The 22,328-nt window shown below is 42.0% G+C and overlaps 1 protein-coding gene across 1 annotated transcript in view; it reads right to left on the reverse strand.

Annotated features, from left to right (window-relative positions):
- Window positions 1-22,328, reverse strand: part of LOC111415395 (uncharacterized) — a 65,980-nt gene that overhangs the window by 30,461 nt on the left and 13,191 nt on the right. The window contains exon 2 of the mRNA XM_071197558.1: window positions 1,607-22,285. Within this exon, the coding sequence (XP_071053659.1) occupies window positions 1,607-22,285 (20,679 nt within the window). The remainder of the gene's footprint in view (window positions 1-1,606; window positions 22,286-22,328) is intronic.

Consider the following 22,328-nt stretch of genomic DNA (forward strand, 5'->3'; position numbering starts at 1 on the left):
CGGTAGGAGATGAACAGAAATTAAGACTTTTTGAAAGACGAATCTTGCGCAAGATATATGGACCGATACAAAATGGTGCTAGAATGTGGAGACTAACCATGAATTAATTTAGCATTGAGATAGTCCAGGTTCATTGTGTGATGATTACAAGGAATGATATCTTATGTAGATAACAAAAAATTCCACAATGATGTATAGTTTAAACTAGAATAGTCTAAATCCGAATGTTTCTAGTTCTCGGTCTAGTGTTAGTATTAGTTTTACACTAGCACTATCACTAGAGATAATACAAGACCTAGAACTAGAATCATTCGTGTTTGGCCGTCTTGAGAAACGTGCGGATAAATCTGAATGCTTCTAGTTCTCGGTCTAGGGTTAGTTCTAGTCTTACACTATCACTAGAACTAACACAAGACCTATAACTAGAATCATTCGGGTTTAGCCGTCTTGAGAGACGTGCGGCTAAATCCGAATGTTTCTATTTCTCGGTCTAATGTTAGTTCTACAATCAAGAAGAAGCAAGGAATTTTGGGGGACTCAGAGCTGGGAAATGTGGTATAATGGACGAATGCGAAAGAATATACTACCAAGGATTGTCACAGATAGCAGGCCAGCATCCGAAAGGACCACCTCCAAGAAGATGGAAAGATAGGCAGAACAGAACGTGTAGAATAAGATCTGGCTTTCGTAAAGAAGAAGAAAATTTGAGAGGATACCACGGATATTAGATCTCAACATTTCATTATGTGTAACTTTCCTGAGATTCTCATTAGATTCTTTATTTCTTGAATATGTAGAAATTTCTCCTTAGACTGCTCCTCACAAATATTGGTACTCGATGATGGAATAGGATCATTTACTGATTCTAGGCAGACAATCCGAACTCAAGATCTATCGTACTGTTATAACATCAAGAACAATACGGACGCTAAGCATGGACTATGTCGATAGAAGATGAAAACAAATTAAAAGTATTTGAAAGACGAATCTTGCGTAAAATATATGGACCGATACAAAATGGTGCTGGAGTGTGGAGACTAACCACGAATTGTATGGATGGTGCAGACATAAGACGACACATAAAAGAAAGAAAATAACATGGCTTGGACCTCTGGTAAGGATGTAGGTAGATATCTTACTATATATTTTTTATTTTTTAGAGGGACAGAGACTTACAGGAAGAACAAACGATGATGTACGAAGGAAACAAAGCATTATGTAATGGATTATGTATGGCATGTGATAGATCGAAAGTCCACAAAGGGCTGTATTGCTGGAAGAAGAAGTAGGGTCTCAGAAGAACACTGAGATAGAGACATGGACAAATTATAAGGAACCCGACGACTAACACCAAGATTATACCAGTGTTGCTCATTTCCGTAAAACTCACTTAACACAGTTTTAATATTTCTTTATAATAATTTGTACATTTTTCAATAAATATTATTATTGCTCAATTTTATTCTTATTTATTTAACCCTAGTTTTTAAATTTTAGAAAACAGGTAATTAAATTGTAGCAGGAAAATGTTTCAAAAACGAAAATATAAATAGTAAATGTAACCGTAATAAAGCATAATATTAAGAAGTAATCATTAAAAACTTACCGTTTCTATGTGATAAATCAATTTTACGACTCGTGCTTAATTTATGCTTCGGTTGTATCGAACTTAAAGCTTCAATAATATTACCCAATCTCGAAAACTTTTCAGTTTGCCCTTCTGTAGTTTTCTCATTCAGTTTCGAAAGAATTTTCAAATAATCATAATCCATAAACGGATTTAGAGTAGTTCTATGCTTTTTCCCTTTTTTACGACCATTATGTTTTTGCATTTTCCAACTAGACGAATTATTATTTCTCCTATCATTTCCAGGTATATCAGTAACGTTAAATCCTTCTATGTTCGAATGTTTTAAATCATAGTACGTCCCATCATCTTTAACATCATTGATTTCTTGACTAGACACAGCAGGATAATTAAGAGTATTGGAGTAATTCTCGATTGTGTAATCTTTTCTTCCAACATCAATATTAGAATTATCGCTTACGACATTATTCAAAACATAATCATCACTTTCAAAACCTGCAAAACTGCTCCTAAAATGTTCCAAGTCTTTTGAGGTAGACATTGTGGTCTTTTTAGTGCTTTTGTGTTTTCGATAATCGTTGGATGTTGTAGTTGATAATTCGGTAGTTACATCTGGAAATTCTTCAACGATTTCTTTGTAAATTTTTTGTAAAAGTCCTTTTTCTGTTAATCGAGTTCTTGGACCGCTTGAAATTGTTGAACGGTCTACGTTATATTTTTCCTCATCCCTATCTTCAAGTAAACTAGGATGGGTTTCTTTTAATAAATCAATACTATTAGTACTTGCCATATCTTCATCTTCAATTGATGCTCTTATAATCGATTTTATGCTAGTATAATTCTCCAAACGATTTGAATGCAATGGATAATTCGTATTTGAATATAGCATATCTTTCGAATTATTTAGAACTGATTTTATTGCGGTGTACTTTTCTGTTGGTGCAATTAAATCTTCTTCAATTTGCGGTTCTGGTTCAATTTCAACATCGCTTGGTAATAATACGGTTGATGTTGAACAAGTGGTAGGTGAAGTTGTGGTTAATTCACCAAAGTCTTCGTAATTAGTCACTAAATTTGGTGGGTAAATACTTTTATCTTCTGATAAAGACACCAAGTTATCATCATCCTCATTTTGTGATTCTATCGATCGCGTTGTGGTACCAATTTGAGATAACTTTAAATGGTCATGATTGTGTTTTAACTTCTTATGTGATGAAGATGAATTTTCAGGATTTTTTATCGTTGCATTTGGAGGTAATGTAACACGAACCATAAAATCAATAGTTGACGTTTCATTTTTTACTCCATCAAAATCATCTTGGGTATTAATACATGATGAATCAGAATCATCTTTATATTTTGATGCAAGTTGTGGCGATAAAAGATCCGCTAAAGTCATAGCTATGCCCTTTATGTCTTGTTGTGTTAATGGAAGTTTCTCCGGAGTTGATGATATATCCTCCTCACATTGCGTATTACCCTCAGTGATATCGGTGAACCAATTTACATCATCAGAACAACTTATTGTGGGCGGTTCCGTGGTGATAGTAATCTCGTATTCTTCATCCGTATAGTCCTCTGTTGATAAATCATTAGTATCATCAATAAATTCAGTCATTTGCTTTATGAGTTCTTGGACTCGAGATCGAATCGTTTCGCTAACTACTTTGTTCGATTTTGATGGTATCTTTTCATTATTATCGTTACAATTTTCTTCGATATTTTGATAAGTCGGTTTTATTTCCGGTGAATCACATTCGACTTCTTCGTCTTGCTTAATTTCTTCATTTTTGAGTTTTGATTTAGTTAACTTTTGAGGTGGTAATTCTTGAAAATCTTTATAATTATCTGGTAAATCTAATTTAACTTTAAACGTTACAGAGTCTCTTTTCGTGGTAGGACTTTGTTCGTGAATAAACTTATCGGCTAGACTTTTAATTTTTTGAATAATATGATTTTGATGAGTGCTTGATGAAGGGGATTTTCGCGTAGATGTTATATATCCGATTGGTATTCGCCCTGATTTCTTTTCTTCTTCCGTATACATATATTTTACTTGATAGGCACATGTTGTTGCTATATCATTACAAAGATTTTTAGATTTTTTTATTATTTTTTCGTTCCATTTATCCCTAGAAATACTATTATCATCATTTTCGATTTCTGAAAAATCTCGTATTGATTGAGTAGTTCGTTTTTCAAAAACATCTTCTGCAAACGTCATTTTATTAGCTTCTAAATCATCTATTTCTTCTCTTTCAACGGAAGGTTCATTCTCAAATGTGTCTTTTGCTGTAGCTTCCATCAGATAACTTCCAGATAAATCATTAAATTCGGTGCTTGTTGGTATCACAACCAACTCTAAGTTATTTTTATGCTCTTTTCCTTTTTTCTTAGTTTTCTTTTCTATATCTTCTTTTTCAATTTGTTGTTTGTTATAAACAGTGTCATCTTCCGTTATATTTACTGGTGTATCATCAGTGCTTTCTATCGCTGCGTCAAACTCATCGGTGTCATCACACTGCCCTGCAGACGTATCGTTATGGCAAAAATCGGATGTTTTTTCAAACGGCAATTTAGCAATTTCCTCCATTACATCTTCGATTATTGTCGTGAAATGTTGTTCTGCTTTTTCGTAAGGAGTCTGGTACCCTTTGTTTGATAAAACATTGCAATCAGGTAAAGGTGAATCACAATATGTTGTTGATGCATGTGTGACTCTATTTGAGAAGTTATGCTCTTCATCTGTCCAATAATTTGGTTCCTCTTCCTCTGAAATGGACAACAAGTTTCTACTTCTTCGTAACGACGTTGATAAGAAACCACTTTGGATGGTTGATGATTTTTCATTTGTAATATCATATTGAGATATTTCATGATTTTGAGAAACTTCATGATCTTGACAAGGATGATCATTTTGAAGAATTTCATCAAACAACTGATAAGTTTCTGAAATCTTTTTCTGTTTTAAAGCTGGATTTTCAGTAGATGTCGTCGTTGTCGTTGAGGTTTTGCACGTCATCGGAGTAGGAGTTTCACTAGTTTCCACCTCACATTCCACCACTTCTTGTGTCTCGACTTCATCACCTTCTGTTATTTGTTTTAATACATTTACTTCTTGATCTTCATTGGTATAAACTGTACTGTGCTGAATTACATCATGAGGTAGCGTGCGATAAGGACGATGAGTACGTGTGATATGTTCTAAAACTTCAGAATTTTCATCTTCTAAATTATCAGTGCTATATTGCTCTCCTTCAGTACTTTTCGTATTTTCAGTGGATAACCACATTTCTTTCTCCTCGCCTAGAAGTCTACCAGCATCACCAACATCTTCCACTTCTTCATCAGTATCTTCGGTGTCTTCCACGTTTTCAGCCTCTTCTTTTCTTTCTTCGTCCTCCATAGTTTGTAAATTTTGGGGCGTGACGTCTTCATCTTCCTCTTCATTATCTTCAGATTGGATAACATCTTCATTTCGTTTTGTAGAAGAATGTACATCAGTAGCCGCAGATTCCGATATTTCCCCTTCTTCACTAATGCCTTCGAGTGTACTACTTGATGACGACACCGCAAGATCATCATTCGTTGATTCGGTGCTTTGATTAGCACTAGAAACATGTATAGTCGTACTAATTAATGTTTGACTTTCTTCGTTTTGATCTTCATGAGCTGTATTTTCATCTTTTTCACTCATCTGGCTCGTATCCTCCTTTAAGTGCATCATTGGAGTACGTCCAACATCAATATAATAGGGATTATGCGTTCCAATAATTTTAATATTTACAACACGAAATTCTTCTGGTTTATTGGTAACTGTTGAACCAGCTGAAACCACGGGTGTTGATGAAACATTTACAGGTTCGCTAGCTACGGATGGGTAAATGTCGCTATCTTCTAAAGGATGAGTCAAAGAAATGTTTTCATTTCTTTCAGTGTAAGTATATTTTCCAGGACTTTCTGTTTGCAATGTTTGTCCCGGTAAAAGCACTGATGATAGGTTGGATGTAGAAATGTTGACGCTAGCTTCGGCTTCAAGCGTTGTTTCTTCTGAATGATCGGTTATACCTTCTTTAGTTCCATTGCTTTGTTCATGGAGCTTTACTAAATCCGCTTGTGAAGTCTCTGTTTCAGCTGGATGTGAAGAATGTTCAGCACCTCCCATTGGTAATTCATTCGTTTCTGTACCTTCGTGAGCTTTTTCATGAGTGCTGCCATGCTCCCCATGTTCTTCTGTTTCACTAGACTGTTCGTGCATCTTTGATATTTCGGTGGAATGCTCATGTGTTATTGCTGAATAGCCTTCTGTATTCTCGAAAGTTCCATAAATGCTTTCAATTCCTTCAGTACTACCATGTTCACTAACTGTGGTATGAACATCACCTTCTCTCCCTTCACTGGACTGTTTATGAATTCTTGCGAACTCATCTTCAGTATGCCCAAAAATCTCTAATGGTATTCCAACCTTATCTGAAGCTTCAAAATTAGTTCCATGGGTGCTACCATGTTCACCTTCCTTGTTCAATTCATGTTCTCCTGTTATGTGGGCAATACCCTCTCCACCTTCACTCATATTTTCATGAATGTCTCCCAAACCACCTTCAGTATGTTCTGCTCCGACTGATGGCAATTCAGTCTTTTCTATAGCTTCGTGAAGTTTTTCAAAAGTGCTACTATATTCACCTTCGCCCATGATTCCATGTTCTTCAGTTGTATGGGCCACACCTTCTCTTCTTTCAGTAGAATGTTCATGAACTCTTGTTACATCACCTTCAGTGTGACCAATGATCTCTAATGGTATTTGAATCTTTTCTGAAGCGTCATGAAGCTTTTCATGAGTACTACTATGATCACCTCCTTCCATGAATTCATGTTTCTCACTGGAATGCACAACATCTTCTCCTGCTTCACTCGAATATTCATGACCCTCTCCCAAACCACCTTCGGTATGTTCTGTGCCAACTGATGGCATTTCAGTCTTTTCTGCAGCTTTGTTAAGCGTTTTGTGAGTGCTACCATGTTCACTCTCCCCCGTAAATTCATGACCGACACTGGTATGGACAGAACCACCTCCTAGCTCACTCGAATGTTCATGACCCTCTCCTAAACCACCTTCAGTATGTTCTGCACCTTCGAATGGCAATTCAGTCTTTTCTGCAACTTCGTGCAGAATTTCGTGAGTGGCACCATGTTCATCCTCTCCCTTGAATTCATGTTCTTCACTGGTATGGGCAACACCTTCTCCTACCTCACTCGTACGTTCGTAATACTCTCCTAAACCACCTTCAGTATGTTCTGCATATTCTAATGGCAATTCAGTATTTTCGACACCTCCTTGAAGCTTTTCGTGAGTGGCACCATGTTCACCCTCTCCCTTGAATTCATGTTCTTCACTAGTATGGGCAACACCTGCTCCTGCCTCACTCGTACGTTCATGATCCTCTCCTAAACCACCTTCAGTATGTTCTGCATATTCTGATGGCAATTCAGTATTTTCGACAGCTCCGTGAATCTTTTCGTGAGTGGCACCATGTTCACCTTCTCCCTTGAATTCATGTACTTCACTAGTATGGGCAACACCTTCTCCTGCTTCACTCGAACGTTCATGATCTTTTCCTAAGCCACCTTCAGTATGTTCCGCATAATCTGATGGCAATTCAGTATTTTCGACAGCTCCGTGAATCTCTTCGTGAGTGGCACCATGTTCACCCTCTCCCTTGAATTCATGTGCTTCACTGGTATGGGCAACACCTTCTCCTGCCTCACTCGTACTTTCATGATCCTTTCCTAAACCACCTTCAGTATGTTCTGCATATTCTGATGGCAATTCAGTATTTTCGGCACCTCCGTGAAGCTCTTCGTGAGTGGCACCATGTTCACCCTCTCCCTTGAATTCATGTTCTTCACTGGTATGGGCAACACCGTCTCCTACCTTACTCGTACGTTCATGATCCTCTCCTAAACCACCTTCAGTATGTTCTGCATATTCTGATGGCAAATCAGTATTTTCGACAGCTCCGTGAATCTTTTCGTGAGTGGCACCATGTTCACCCTCTCCCTTGAATTCATGTTCTTCACTGGTATGGGCAATACCTTCTCCTGCCTCACCCGTACTTTCATGATCCTTTCCTAAGCCACCTTCGGTAGGTTCTGCATGTTCTGACGGCAATTCAGCATTTTCGACACCTCCGTGAAGCTTTTCGTGAGTGGCACCATGTTCACCCTCTCCCTTCAATTCATGTTCTTCAGTGGTATGGGATATACCTTCTCCTGCCTCACTCGTACTTTCATGATGCTTTCCTAAGCCACCTTCCGTATGTTCTGCACGTTCTGACGGCAATTCAGCATTTTCGACAGCTCCGTGAATCTTTTCGTGAGTGGCACCATGTTCACCTTCTCCCTTGAATTCATGTACTTCACTAGTATGGGCAACACCTTCTCCTGCTTCACTCGAACGTTCATGATCTTTTCCTAAGCCACCTTCAGTATGTTCCGCATAATCTGATGGCAATTCAGTATTTTCGACAGCTCCGTGAATCTCTTCGTGAGTGGCACCATGTTCACCCTCTCCCTTGAATTCATGTGCTTCACTGGTATGGGCAACACCTTCTCCTGCCTCACTCGTACTTTCATGATCCTTTCCTAAACCACCTTCAGTATGTTCTGCATATTCTGATGGCAATTCAGTATTTTCGGCACCTCCGTGAAGCTCTTCGTGAGTGGCACCATGTTCACCCTCTCCCTTGAATTCATGTTCTTCACTGGTATGGGCAACACCGTCTCCTACCTTACTCGTACGTTCATGATCCTCTCCTAAACCACCTTCAGTATGTTCTGCATATTCTGATGGCAAATCAGTATTTTCGACAGCTCCGTGAATCTTTTCGTGAGTGGCACCATGTTCACCCTCTCCCTTGAATTCATGTTCTTCACTGGTATGGGCAATACCTTCTCCTGCCTCACCCGTACTTTCATGATCCTTTCCTAAGCCACCTTCGGTAGGTTCTGCATGTTCTGACGGCAATTCAGCATTTTCGACACCTCCGTGAAGCTTTTCGTGAGTGGCACCATGTTCACCCTCTCCCTTCAATTCATGTTCTTCAGTGGTATGGGATATACCTTCTCCTGCCTCACTCGTACTTTCATGATGCTTTCCTAAGCCACCTTCCGTATGTTCTGCACGTTCTGACGGCAATTCAGCATTTTCGACAGCTCCGTGAATCTTTTCGTGAGTGGCACCATGTTCACCTTCTCCCTTGAATTCATGTACTTCACTAGTATGGGCAACACCTTCTCCTGCTTCACTCGAACGTTCATGATCTTTTCCTAAGCCACCTTCAGTATGTTCCGCATAATCTGATGGCAATTCAGTATTTTCGACAGCTCCGTGAATCTCTTCGTGAGTGGCACCATGTTCACCCTCTCCCTTGAATTCATGTGCTTCACTGGTATGGGCAACACCTTCTCCTGCCTCACTCGTACTTTCATGATCCTTTCCTAAACCACCTTCAGTATGTTCTGCATATTCTGACGGCAATTCAGCATTTTCGACACCTCCGTAAAGCTTTTCGTGAGTGGTCCCATGTTCACCCTCTCCCTTCAATTCATGTTCTTCAGTGGTATGGGATATACCTTCTCCTGCCTCACTCGTACTTTCATGATGCTTTGCTAAGCCACCTTCCGTATGTTCTGCACGTTCTGACGGCAATTCAGCATTTTCGACACCTCCGTGAAGCTTTTCGTGAGTGACACCATGTTCACCCTCTCCCTTAAATTCATGTTCTTCACTGGTATGGGCAATACCTTCTCCTGCCTCACTCGTACTTCCATGATCCTTTCCTAAGCCACCTTCGGTATGTTCTGCATGTTCTGACGGCAATTCAGCATTTTCGATACCTCCGTGCAGCTTTTCGTGAGTGGCACCATGTTCACCCTCTCCCTTGAATTCATGTTCTTCACTGGTATGGGCAATACCTTCTCCTGCCTCACTCGTACTTTCATGATCCTTTCCTAAGCCACCTTCAGTATGTTCTGCATATTCTGATGGCAATTCAGTATTTTCGACACCTCCGTGAATCTTTTCGTGAGTGGCACCATGTTCACCATCTCCCTTGAATCCATGTTCTTCACTAGTATGGGCAACACTTGCTCCTGCCTCACTTGTACGTTCATGATCCTCTCCTAAACCACCTTCAGTATGTTCTGCATATTCTGATGGCAATTCAGTATTTTCGACAGCTCCGTGAATCTTTTCGTGAGTGGCACCATGTTCACCCTCTCCCTTGAATTCATGTTCTTCACTGGTATGGGCAATACTTTCTCCTCCCTCACTCGTACGTTCATGATCCTTTCCTAAGCCACCTTCAGTATGTTCTGATGGCAGTTCAGTATTTTCAACAGCTCCGTGAATCTTTTCGTGAGTGGCACCATGTTCACCCTCTCCCTTGAATTCATGTTCTTCACTGGTATGGGCGATACCTTCTCCTGCCTCACTCGTACTTTCATGATCCTTTCCTAAGCCACCTTCGGTATGTTCTGCATGTTCTGACGGCAATTCAGCATTTTCGACACTTCCGTGAAGCTTTTCGTGAGTGGCACCATGTTCACCCTCTCCCTTGAATTCATGTTCTTCACTGGTATGGGCAATACCTTCTCCTGCCTCACTCGTACTTTCATGATCCTTTCCTAAGCCACCTTCAGTATGTTCTGCATATTCTGATGGCAATTCAGTATTTTCGACAGCTCCGGGAATCTTTTCGTGAGTGGCACCATGTTCACCCTCTCCCTTTAATTCATGTTCTTCGCTGGTATGGGCGATACCTTCCCCTGCCTCACTCGTACTTTCATGATCCTTTCCTAAGCCACCTTCGGTATGTTCTGCATGTTCTGACGGCAATTCAGCATTTTCGACACCTCCGTGAAGCTTTTCGTGAGTGGCACCATGTTCACCCTCTCCCTTGAATTCATGTTCTTCACTGGTATGGGCAATACCTTCTCCTGCCTCACTCGTACTTTCATGATCCTTTCCTAAGCCACCTTCAGTATGTTCTGCATATTCTGATGGCAATTCAGTATTTTCGACAGCTCCGTGAATCTTTTCGTGAGTGGCACCATGTTCACCCTCTCCCTTGAATTCATGTTCTTCACTTGTATGGGCAACACCTTGTCCTGCTTCACTCGGATGTTCATGATCCTTTCCTAAACCACCTTCAATGTGTTCTGCGTTCTCTGCTGGCAATTCAGTATTTTCGACAACTCCGTGAAGCTTTTCGTGAGTGGCGCCATGTTCACCGTATCCCTTGAAATCATGTTCTTCACTGGTATGGGCAACACCTTCTCCTGCCTCACTCGTACTTTCATGATCCTTTCCTAAGCCACCTTCGGTATGTTCTGCATGTTCTGATGGCAATTCAGTATTTTCGACAGCTCCGTGAATCTTTTCGTGAGTGGCACCATGTTCACCCTCTCCCTTGAATTCATGTTCTTCACTGGTATGGGCAATACTTTCTCCTCCCTCACTCGTACGTTCATGATCCTTTCCAAAGCCACCTTCAGTATGTTTTGATGGCAGTTCAGTATTTTCGACAGCTCCGTGAATCTTTTCGTGAGTGGCACCATGTTCACCCTCTCCCTTGAATTCATGTTCTTCACTGGTATGGACAACACCTTCTCCTGCTTCACTCGAACGTTCATGATCCTTTCCTAAGCCACCTTCAGTATGTTCTGATGGCAGTTCAGTATTTTCGACAGCTCCGTGAATCTTTTCGTGAGTGGCACCATGTTCACCCTCTCCCTTGAATTCATGTTCTTCACTGATATGGGTGATACCTTCTCCTGCCTCACTCATACTTTCATGATCCTTTCCTAAGCCACCTTCAGTATGTTCTGCATATTCTGATGGCAATTCAGTATTTTCGACACCTCCGTGAAGCTTTTCGTGAGTGGCACCATGTTCACCCTTTCCCTTGAATTCATGTTCTTCACTGGTATGGACAATACCTTCTCCTGCCTCACTCGTACTTTCATGACCCTTTGCTAAGCCACGTTCGGTATGTTCTGCATGTTCTGACGGCAATTCAGTATTTTCGACACCTCCGTGAAGCTTTTCGTGAGTGGCACCATGTTCACCCTCTCCCTTGAATTCATGTTCTTCACTGGTATGGGCAACACCTTCTCCTCCCTCACTCGTACGTTCATGATCTTTTCCTAAGCCACCTTCAGTATGTTCTGCATGTTCTGACGGCAATTCAGTATTTTCGACAGCTTCGTGAATCTTTTCGTGAGTGGCATCATGTTCACCCTCTCCCTTGAATTCATGTTCTTCACTGGTATGGGTAACACTTTCTCCTCCCTCACTCGCACGTTCATGATCCTTTCCTAAGCCACCTTCAGTATGTTCTGCATGTTCTGACGGCAATTCAGTATTTTCGACAGCTCCGTGAAACTTTTCGTGAGTGGCACCATGTTCACCCTCTCCCTTGAATTCATGTTCTTCACTGGTATGGGCAACACCTTCTCCTGCTTCACTCGGATGTTCATGATCCTTTCCTAAACCACCTTCAATGTGTTCTGCGTTCTCTGCTGGCAATTCAGTATTTTCGACAGCTCCGTGAATCTTTTCGTGAGTGGCACCATGTTCACCCTCTCCCTTGAATTCATGTTCTTCACTTGTATGGGCAACACCTTCTCCTGCTTCACTCGGATGTTCATGATCCTTTCCTAAACCACCTTCAATGTGTTCTGCGTTCTCTGCTGGCAATTCAGTATTTTCGACAGCTCCGTGAATCTTTTCGTGAGTGGCACCATGTTCACCCTCTCCCTTGAATTCATGTTCTTCACTGGTATGGGCAACACTTTCTCCTCCCTCACTCGTACGTTCATGATCCTTTCCTAAGGCACCTTCAGTATGTTCTGATGGCAGTTCAGTATTTTCGACAGCTCCGTGAATCTTTTCGTGAGTGGCACCATGTTCACCCTCTCCCTTGAATTCATGTTCTTCAGTGGTATGGACAACACCTTCTCCTGCTTCACTCGAACGTTCATGATCCTTTCCTAAGCCACCTTCAGTATGATCTGCATAATCTGATGGCAATTCAGTATTTTCGACAGCTCCGTGAATCTTTTCGTGAGTGGCACTATGTTCACCCTCTCCCTTGAATTCATGTTCTTCACTGGTATGGGCAACACCTTCTCCTGCTTCACTCGGACGTTCATGATCCTTTCCTAAGCCACCTTCAGTATGTTCTGCATGTTCTGACGGCAATTCAGTATTTTCGACAGCTCCGTGAATCTTTTCGTGAGTGGCATGATGTTCACCCTCTCCTTTGAATTCATGTGCTTCACTGGTATGGGCAACATCTTCTCCTGCTTCACTCGTACGTTCGTGATCCTTTCCTAAACCACCTTCAGTATGTTCTGCATATTCTGATGGCAATTCAGTATTTTCGACAGCTCCGTGAATCTTTTCGTGAGTGGCACCATGTTCACCCTCTCCCTTGAATTCATGTTCTTCACTGGTATGGGCAACACTTTCTCCTCCCTCACTCGTACGTTCATGATCCTTTCCTAAGCCACCTTCAGTATGTTCTGATGGCAGTTCAGTATTTTCGACAGCTCCGTGAATCTTTTCGTGAGTGGCACCATGTTCACCCTCTCCCTTGAATTCATGTTCTTCAGTGGTATGGACAACACCTTCTCCTGCTTCACTCGAACGTTCATCATCCTTTCCTAAGCCACCTTCAGTATGATCTGCATAATCTGATGGCAATTCTGTATTTTCGACAGCTCCGTGAATCTTTTCGTGAGTGGCACCATGTTCACCCTCTCCCTTGAATTCATGTTCTTCACTGGTATGGGCAACACTTTCTCCTCCCTCACTCGTACGTTCATGATCCTTTCCTAAGCCACCTTCAGTATGTTCTGATGGCAGTTCAGTATTTTCGACAGCTCCGTGAATCTTTTCGTGAGTGGCACCATGTTCACCCTCTCCCTTGAATTCATGTTCTTCAGTGGTATGGACAACACCTTCTCCTGCTTCACTCGAACGTTCATCATCCTTTCCTAAGCCACCTTCAGTATGATCTGCATAATCTGATGGCAATTCTGTATTTTCGACAGCTCCGTGAATCTTTTCGTGAGTGGCACCATGTTCACCCTCTCCCTTGAATTCATGTTCTTCACTGGTATGGGCAACACTTTCTCCTCCCTCACTCGTACGTTCATGATCCCTTCCTAAGCCACCTTCAGTATGTTCTGATGGCAGTTCAGTATTTTCGACAGCTCCGTGAATCTTTTCGTGAGTGGCACCATGTTCACCCTCTCCCTTGAATTCATGTTCTTCACTGGTATGGACAACACCTTCTCCTGCTTCACTCGAACGTTCATGATCCTTTCCTAAGCCACCTTCAGTATGACCTGCATAATCTGATGGCAATTCAGTATTTTCGACAGCTCCGTGAATCTTTTCGTGAGTGGCACCATGTTCACCCTCTCCCTTGAATTCATGTTCTTCACTTGTATGGGCAACACCTTCTCCTGCTTCACTCGGATGTTCATGATCCTTTCCTAAACCACCTTCAATGTGTTCTGCGTTCTCTGCTGGCAATTCAGTATTTTCGACAACTCCGTGAAGCTTTTCGTGAGTGGCGCCATGTTCACCGTATCCCTTGAAATCATGTTCTTCACTGGTATGGGCAACACCTTCTCCTGCTTCACTCGTACGTTCATGATCCTTTCCTAAACCACCTTCAGTACGGTCTGCACTTTCTGCTGGCAATTCAGTATTTTCGACAGCTCCGTGTATCTTTTCGTGAGTGGCACCATGTTCACCGTCTCCCTTGAATTCATGTTCTTCACTGGTATGGGTAACACCTTCTCCTGCTTCACTCGTACGTTCATAATCCTTTCCTAAGAAACCTTCAGTATGTTCTGTATGTTCTGACGGCAATTCAGTATTCTCGACAGCTCCGTCAATCTTTTCGTGAGGGGCATCATGTTCACTCTCTTCCTTCAATTCATGTTCTTCACTGGTATGGGCAACGCCTTCTCCTGTTTCACTCGAATGTTCATGAATCTCCTCTAAACCACCTGCAGCATGTTCTCCACTTTCTGATGGCAGATCAGTTTTTTCTACAGCTCCGTGAATCTTTGCGTGAGTGACACCATGTTCAACCTCTCCTTTCAATTCATGTTCTTGACTGGTATAGGTAACACCTTCTCCTGCTTCACTCGAATGTTCATGAACCTCCTCTAAACCACCTGCAGTATGTTCTGCATTTTCTGATGGCAGTTCAGTCTTTTCTATAGCTCCGTGAAGCTTTTCGTGAGTGGCACCATGTTCAACCTCTCCCTTCAATTCATGTTCTACACTGGTATATGTAACACCTTCTCCTGCATCACTCGAATGTTCATGGTCCTTTCGTAAACCGCCTTCAGTATGTTCTCCACCTTCGGAATGCAGCTCAGTCTTTTCTGCAGCTCCATGAAAATTTTCGTGAGTGGCTCCATGTTCAACCTCCCCCTTGAATTGATGTTCTTCACTGGTATGAGCTGTACCTTCTCCTGCTTCACTCGAATGTTCATGATCCTTCCCTAGAACACCTTCTGTGTTTTCTACAGCTCCGTGAACCTTTTCAAATTCACTCAAAGTGTGTTCAGCGACTTCTGTCATTAGCTCAGTCGCTTCCCCAGCTTCATGTACTTTATCATGACTAGGCCCCTGTTCACCTTCGCCTTTCAATGCATGCTCGTTACTGGGATGAGTTGCACGTTCTTCTGCTACACTGGAATGTACAGGTATTTTTCCTAAACTTCCTTCAGTGTGTTCAGCAACTTCTGTTAGTTCTTCGGTTGCTTCTGTATCTTCGTGTGCTTTTCCAGAATGTTCAGATGCCGTTTCCCAACCACCTTCTACGTGTTCAGCAACTTCTGTTGGTTGTTCAGTTGCTTCTACTGCTTCGTATTGACTAGCGCTATATTCACCTTCTCCCGTGAACTCATATTCTTGAGAGGGATGAGTTACACCTTCTTCTGCTGCGCTGGAATGCTCCAGTGCTGTTGCTAAATTACCTTCAATATGTTCTGTAACTTCTATTGGTTGTTCAGTTTCTTCGGTAGCTTCAAGTGCTTTCTCATGGCTCGCGCCATGTTCACCTTCTTCGTTGTATCCATGCTCTTCGGTGGGAAGAGTTGCACGCTCCTCAGCTGCATTTGTATGTTCAGGTACAATTCCCAAAGCACCTTCAATATGTTCTGCAACTTTTGTTGGTTGTTTAGTCATTTCTTCAACTTCGTTTGCTTTTTCATGACTTGCGACATGTTCATCTTGTTCCTTGAAACCATGCTCTTCGGAGGGATGAGTTACGTGCTCTTCAGCTGTATTGGAATGTTCAGATACCTTTTCCAAACCACCTTCAAGATGTTCAGCAACTTCTGTTGGTTGTTGAGTCGTCTCTGCTGCTTCGTGTTCTTTCTCCTGACTTGCGCTATGTTTACCTTCTTCCGTGAACCCATGTTCTTGAGAGGGATGAGTTGCATCTTCTTCTGCTGCACTGGAATGCTCAAGTGTTGTTGCTAAATGACCTTCAATATGTTCTGCAACTTCTATTGGTTGTTCAGTTGCTTCGGTAGCTTCATATGCTTCCTCATGGCTTGCGCCATGTTCACCTTCTTCTTTGGATCCATGCTCTTCAGTGGGAAGAGTTGTAGGCACTTCAGCCACATTTGTATGTTCAGGTACAATTCCCAAAGCACCTTCAATATGTTCTGCAACTTTTGTTGGTTGTTTAGTCATTTCTTCAGCTTCGTCTGCTTTCTCATGACTTGCCCCATGTTCATCTTGTTCCTTGAAAGCATGCTCTTCGGACGGTTTAGTTATGTGCTCTTCAGCCTTATTGGAATGTTCAGATGCCTTCTCCAAACGGCCTTCAACATGTTCAGCAACTTCTGGTGGTTGTTCACTAGCCTTTGCTGCTTCGTGTTCTTTCTCCTGACTTGCGCTATGTTCACCTTCTCCTGTGAACCCATGTTCTTGAGAGGGATGAGTTGCACCTTCTTCTGCTGCACTGGAATGCTTAAGTGCTGTTGGTAAATGACCTTCAATATGTTCTGCAACTCCTATTGGCTGTTCAGTTGCTTCGGTAGTTTCATGTGCTTCCTCATGTCTTGCGCCATGTTCACCTTCTTCTTTGTATCCATGCTCTTCGGTGGGAAGAGTTGCACGCACCTCAGCTGCATTTGTATGTTCAGGTACAATTCCCAAAGCACCTTCAGTATGTTCTGCAACTTTTGTTGGTTGTTTAGTCATTTCTTCAGCTTCTTTGTCTTTCTTATGACTTGCCCCATGTTCATGTTGTTCCATGAAAGCATGCTCTTCGGAGGGTTTAGTTATGTGCTCTTCAGCCTTATTGGAATGTTCAGATGCCTTCTCCAAACCGCCTTCAAGATGTTCAGCAACTTTTGTTGGTTGTTCAGTCACCTCTGCTGCTTCGTGTTCTTTCTCCTGACTTGCCCTATGTTCACCTTCTCCCGTGAACCCATGTTCTTCAGAAGAATGAGTTGCATCTTCATCTGCTGCACTGGAATGGTCAAGTGTTGTTGCTAAATAACCTTCAATATGTTCTGCAACTTCTATTGGTTGTTCAGTCGCTTCGGTAACTTCTTGTGCTTCCTCATGGCTTGCGCCATATTCACCTTCTTCTTTGTATCCATGCTCTTCGGTGGGAAGAGTTGCACGCACTTCAGCTGCATTTGTATGTTCAGGTACAATTCCCAAAGCACCTTCAATATGTTCTTCAACTTTTGATGGTTGTTTAGTCATTTCTTCAGCTTCGCTTGTTTTCTCATAACTTGCGCCATGTTCATCTTGTTCCTTGAAACCATGCTCTTCGGAGGATTTAGTTATGTGCTCTTCAGCCTTATTAGAATGTTCAGATGCCTTTTCCAAACCGAATTCAAGATGTTCAGCAACTTCTGTTGGTTGTTCAGTCGCCTCTGCTGCTTCGTGTTCTTTCTCCTGACTTGAGCTATGTTCACTTTCTCCCGTGAACCCATGTTCTTGAGCGGGATGGGTTGCACCTTCTTCTGCTGCATTGGTGTGCTCACTTGCTGTAGCTAAATCACCTTCAATATGCTCTGCAGCTTCTTTCGGTTGTTCAGTTGCTTCTGTAGCTGCTTTTTCATGACCCGTACCATATTCACCTTCTTCTTTGTATCCATGCTCTTCAGAGCGAAGAGTTGCACGCACTTCAGCTGCATTGGAATGTTCTGGTACAATTCCCAAAGCACCTTCAATATCTTCAGCATCATTTGTTGGTTGTTCATTAATTTTTTCAGCTTCGTTTGCTTTCTCATGACTTGCGCCATGTTCATCTTGTTCCTTGAAGCCATGTTCTTCGGAGGGGTGAGTTACGCGCTCTTCAGCTGTATTGGAATGTTCAGATGCCTTTTCCAAACCACCTTCAAGATGTTCAACAACTTCTGTTAGTTGTTCAGTCGCTTCTACTGCTTCGTGTTCTTTCTCCTGTCTTGCGCTATGTTCACCTTCTCCCGTAAACCCATGTTCTTGAGAGGGATGAGTTGCACCTTCTTCTGCTGCACTGGTGTGCTCAATTGCTGTAGCTAAATCACCTTCAATATGTTTTGCAGCTTCTTTTGGTTGTTCAATCACTTCTACTGCTTCGTGTTCTTTTTCCTGACTTGCGCGATGGTCACCTTCTTCCGTGAACCCATGTTCTTGAGAGGGATGAGTTGCAGCTTCCTCTGCTGCACTGGAATGCTCAAGTGTTGTTGCTAAATGATGACCTTCAATATGTTCTGTAACTTCTATTGGTTGTTCAGTTGCTTCGGTAGCTTCATGTGCTTTCTCATGGCTTACGTCATGTTCACCTACTTCTTTGTATCCATGCTCTTCGGTGGGAATAGTTGCAGGCACTTCAGCTGCATTTGTATGTTCAGGTACAATTCCCAAAGCACCTTCAATATGTTCTGCAACTTTTGTTGGCTGTTTAGTCATTTCTTCAGCTTCGTTTGCTTTCTCATGACTTGCGCCATGTTCATCTTGTTCCTTGAGACCATGCTCTTCGGAGGAAGGAGTTATGTGCTCTTCAGCCTGACTGGAATGTTCAGGTGCCTTTTCCAAACCGCCTTCAAAATGTTCAGCAACTTGTGTTGGTTGTTCAGTCGCCTCTGCTGCTTCATGTTCACTTTCTCCCGTGATCCCATAATCTTGAGAGGGATTAGTTGCACCGTCTTCTGCTGCACTGGAATGCTCAAGTGCTGTTGCTAAATGACCTTCAATATGTTTTGTAACTTCTATTGGTTGTTCAGTTGCTTCGGTAGCTTCGTGTGCTTTCTCATGGCTTGCGCCATGTTCACCTTCTTCTTTATATCCATGCTCTTCGGTGGGAACAGTTGCACGCACTTCAGCTGCATTTGTATATTCAGGTACAATTCCCAAAGCACCCTCAATATGTTCTGCAACTTTTGTTGGTTGTTTAGTCATTTCTTCAGCTTCGTTTGCTTTCTCATGACTTACGCCATGTTCATCTTGTTCCTTGAAACCATGCTCTTCGGAGGGTTTAGTTATGTGATCTTCAGCCTTATTGGATTGTTCAGATGCAGTTTCCAATCCACCTGCAAGATGATCAGTAACTTCTATTGATTGTTCTGCTGCTTCGTGTTCTTTCTGATGACTTGCGCCATCTTCTCCCGTAAACCCATGTTCTTGAGAGGGATGAGTTGCATGTTCTTCTGCTGCACTAGAATGTTCCAGAGTTGTTCCTATACCACCTTCAATATTTTCTGCAACTTCTGTTGGTTCTTCAGTAGCTTCTGCAGCTTCGTGTGTTTTTTCATGACTTGCGCCATGTTCACCTTCTTCCTTGTATCCATGCTCTTCAGAGGGATGAGTTGCACGCTGTTCAGCTGCACTGGAATGTTTAGATACTATTCCCAAACCACCTTCAATGTGTTCAGTTACTTCTGTAGCTTCGTGGTCTTCTTCCTTGTATCCATGCTCTTCGGAGGGATGAGTTACGTCCTCTTCAGCTGTATTGGAATGTTCAGATGTCTTTTCCAAACCACCTTCAAGATGTTCAGCAACTTCTGTTGGTTTTTCTGTTGTTTCTGCAGCTTCGTGTTCCTTGTTATGACTTACGCCATGTTCACCTTCTCCCGTGAATCCATGTCCTTCAGTGGGATAAGTTGCATGCTCTTTAGCTGGATTGGTATGTTCAGATGTTTCTGCCAAATCACCTCCAATATGTTTAGCATGTTCGGAAACTTCTGTTGTTCTTGCAGCTTCGTGTGTTTTTGCATGACTTGCACTATGTTCACTTTCGCCTTTGAGTCTGTGCTCTTCAGAGGGATGAGTTACATGCTCCTCAGCAGCGTTGGAATGTTCAGATATTTGTGCTAAAGCACCTTCAATATGTTCAGCAACTTCTGTCGGTTGTTCCGTCACTTCTTCAGCTTCTTGTCCTTTCTCATGACTAGCGCCATGTTCGCCTTCTCCCGTGAATCCAGGTCCTTCAGAGGGATGGGTTGTATGTTCCTCAGGTGCATTTGAATGTTTAGATACAATTGTCAAACCTCCTTCAATATGTTCAGCAGCTTCTGTTTGTTGTTCAGTTGCTTCATCAACTTCGTGTGCTTTCGCATGACTGACCCCATGTTCACCTTCTCCCTTGTAACCATGCGCTTCGGAGGGATGAGTTGCCTGTTCTTCTACTGCACTGGAATGTTTTAGTGCTGTTCCTAAATTATCTTCAATATGTTCTTTTGTTAGTTGTTCGGTAACTTCTGCAACTTCGTGTGCTTTCTCATGACTTTTGCTTTGTTCACCTTCTCCCTTGAAACCATGCCCTTCAGAGGGATGGGTTACATGTTCCTCAGCAGCATTGGAATGTTCAGATACTTTTGTCAAACCACCTTCAACATGTTCAGCAACTTCTGTTGGTTGTTCAGTTGCCTCTGCAGCTTCGTGTTCTTTGTCATGACTTTCGCCATGTTCACCTTCTCCCTTGAATCCATGTTCTTCAGTGGGATGTGTTGCATGTTCTTCAACTGCATTGGAATGTTGAAGTGCTATTCCTACATCACCTTCATTGTGTTCATCAACTTCTGGCGCAAGTTCAATCTTTCCTGCAGTTTCGTGTGGTTCTTCATGGCTTGCGCCATGTTCACTTTCGCCTTTGATCCCATAGTCTTGAGAAGGATTAATTAAACCGTCCACTGCTTCAGTAGAATGTGCATGTATATCCGCTTTAACTTCATTTGCATTCTCTGTTTCTGATCGTTTTGATGTATGCTCGGCAATTTCGCTTGGTAATTCATTCTTTTCAGCAGCTTCAAGCAATTTTTTATGAGTACCACTGTATTCACCTTCTACTCTCCCGCCATGATCTTCAGCAGGATGTGTTACACCCTCTATTGTTTCGCTGGAGGAGTATTCGTGTGTTTTTGCTAGGCCACTTTCAATATGTTCAGCAATATTTGTTGCTAATTCTGTCGCTTCGAGAGGTTCGTGTGTTTTTTCGTGAGCATCGCCATGTTCACCTTCTGATTTCAAGCTATGTTCTTCAGTAGGATGAGTTACACTTCCCTCTGCTTCACTGGTATGTTTGTATTTATCCGTTAAGTCAGTTTCAGTATGATCAAATTCAGTTGTTAACTCAGCATGTTCTTCTTCTGCTTTGAAACCGTGTTCTTCTGATGGATGAGTTGGACTTTCAGTGTGTTCGACAACTTCTGTTGGCAGTCCAGTCACTTCTGTAACTTCGTGTGCTTTTTCGTGAGTTTCGCTTTCTTTGAAGGTATGCTCTTCAGAGGGATGAGTTACATCACCTTCTGCTTCACTGACATGTTCATGTACACTTGTTAAACCACTTTCGATGTGTTCTTCGTTATGTATTTTATCATGTTCGCCTTTTACTTTGAACTCATGTTCTTCAGTAGGATGTGTTATTCCGTGTTCTGGCTCACCGGAGTGGTCATGTATTTTTGATAGACTATCTTTAGTATGCTCAGCAATTCCTGTTTCTGATTCAGTCACTTCTGCAATTTCGTGTGCTTTTTCATGAGCATCTCCATGTTCATCTTCTCCTGTGATCCCATACTCTTGAGAGGGATGAGTTTTTTCTGCTTTGCTGATATGTTCATGTTCTTCTCCCTTGTCGATATGTCCTTCCGAAGGATGGCTTACTGTTTCAACTTCGCTAGAATGTTCTTGTATTTTTTGTGGTTCTGACGATTTGGTAATGTGTTCAGCATTTTCTGCAGATAATTCAGTAATTCCGCTCTTAAAGTCATGTTCTCCTGACGGATGAGATATATGAATGTTCTCTGTTATCAATGGAGTTGAAGCATGTTCGCCAGCTTCTATTGGTAACACATTAATTCCTGTTTTCGAACTTTCCGTTATATCGGAGTATGACATGTAACCTGTCTTTTTTCCACTTTCCATTATGTTAATCCCTTTCCCCAATGTCTGCCCTTCAATTGGATTAGTTTGAACTTCCTCTATTTTTTCATAAATTGATCTGGCCGTTTTCTCTTCTTCGCCATGCTCAAGTTCTACCTCTTTTAATGTATGCTCTTCTATCATGTCAGGTATTATCGAAGTTTCGAAACGTTCAGAATCTTCTTCATTCGTTGTAAATTCTAAGCCCTCATGTTTTTCTGTTAGATCAGCTTCTCCTTCTATTACATTGTATATATCGTTAGGAAAAATTGTGCCGATGTT

Source organism: Onthophagus taurus, chromosome 7 (genome assembly GCF_036711975.1).
Source record: "Onthophagus taurus isolate NC chromosome 7, IU_Otau_3.0, whole genome shotgun sequence".
Taxonomy (NCBI): domain Eukaryota; kingdom Metazoa; phylum Arthropoda; class Insecta; order Coleoptera; family Scarabaeidae; genus Onthophagus; species Onthophagus taurus.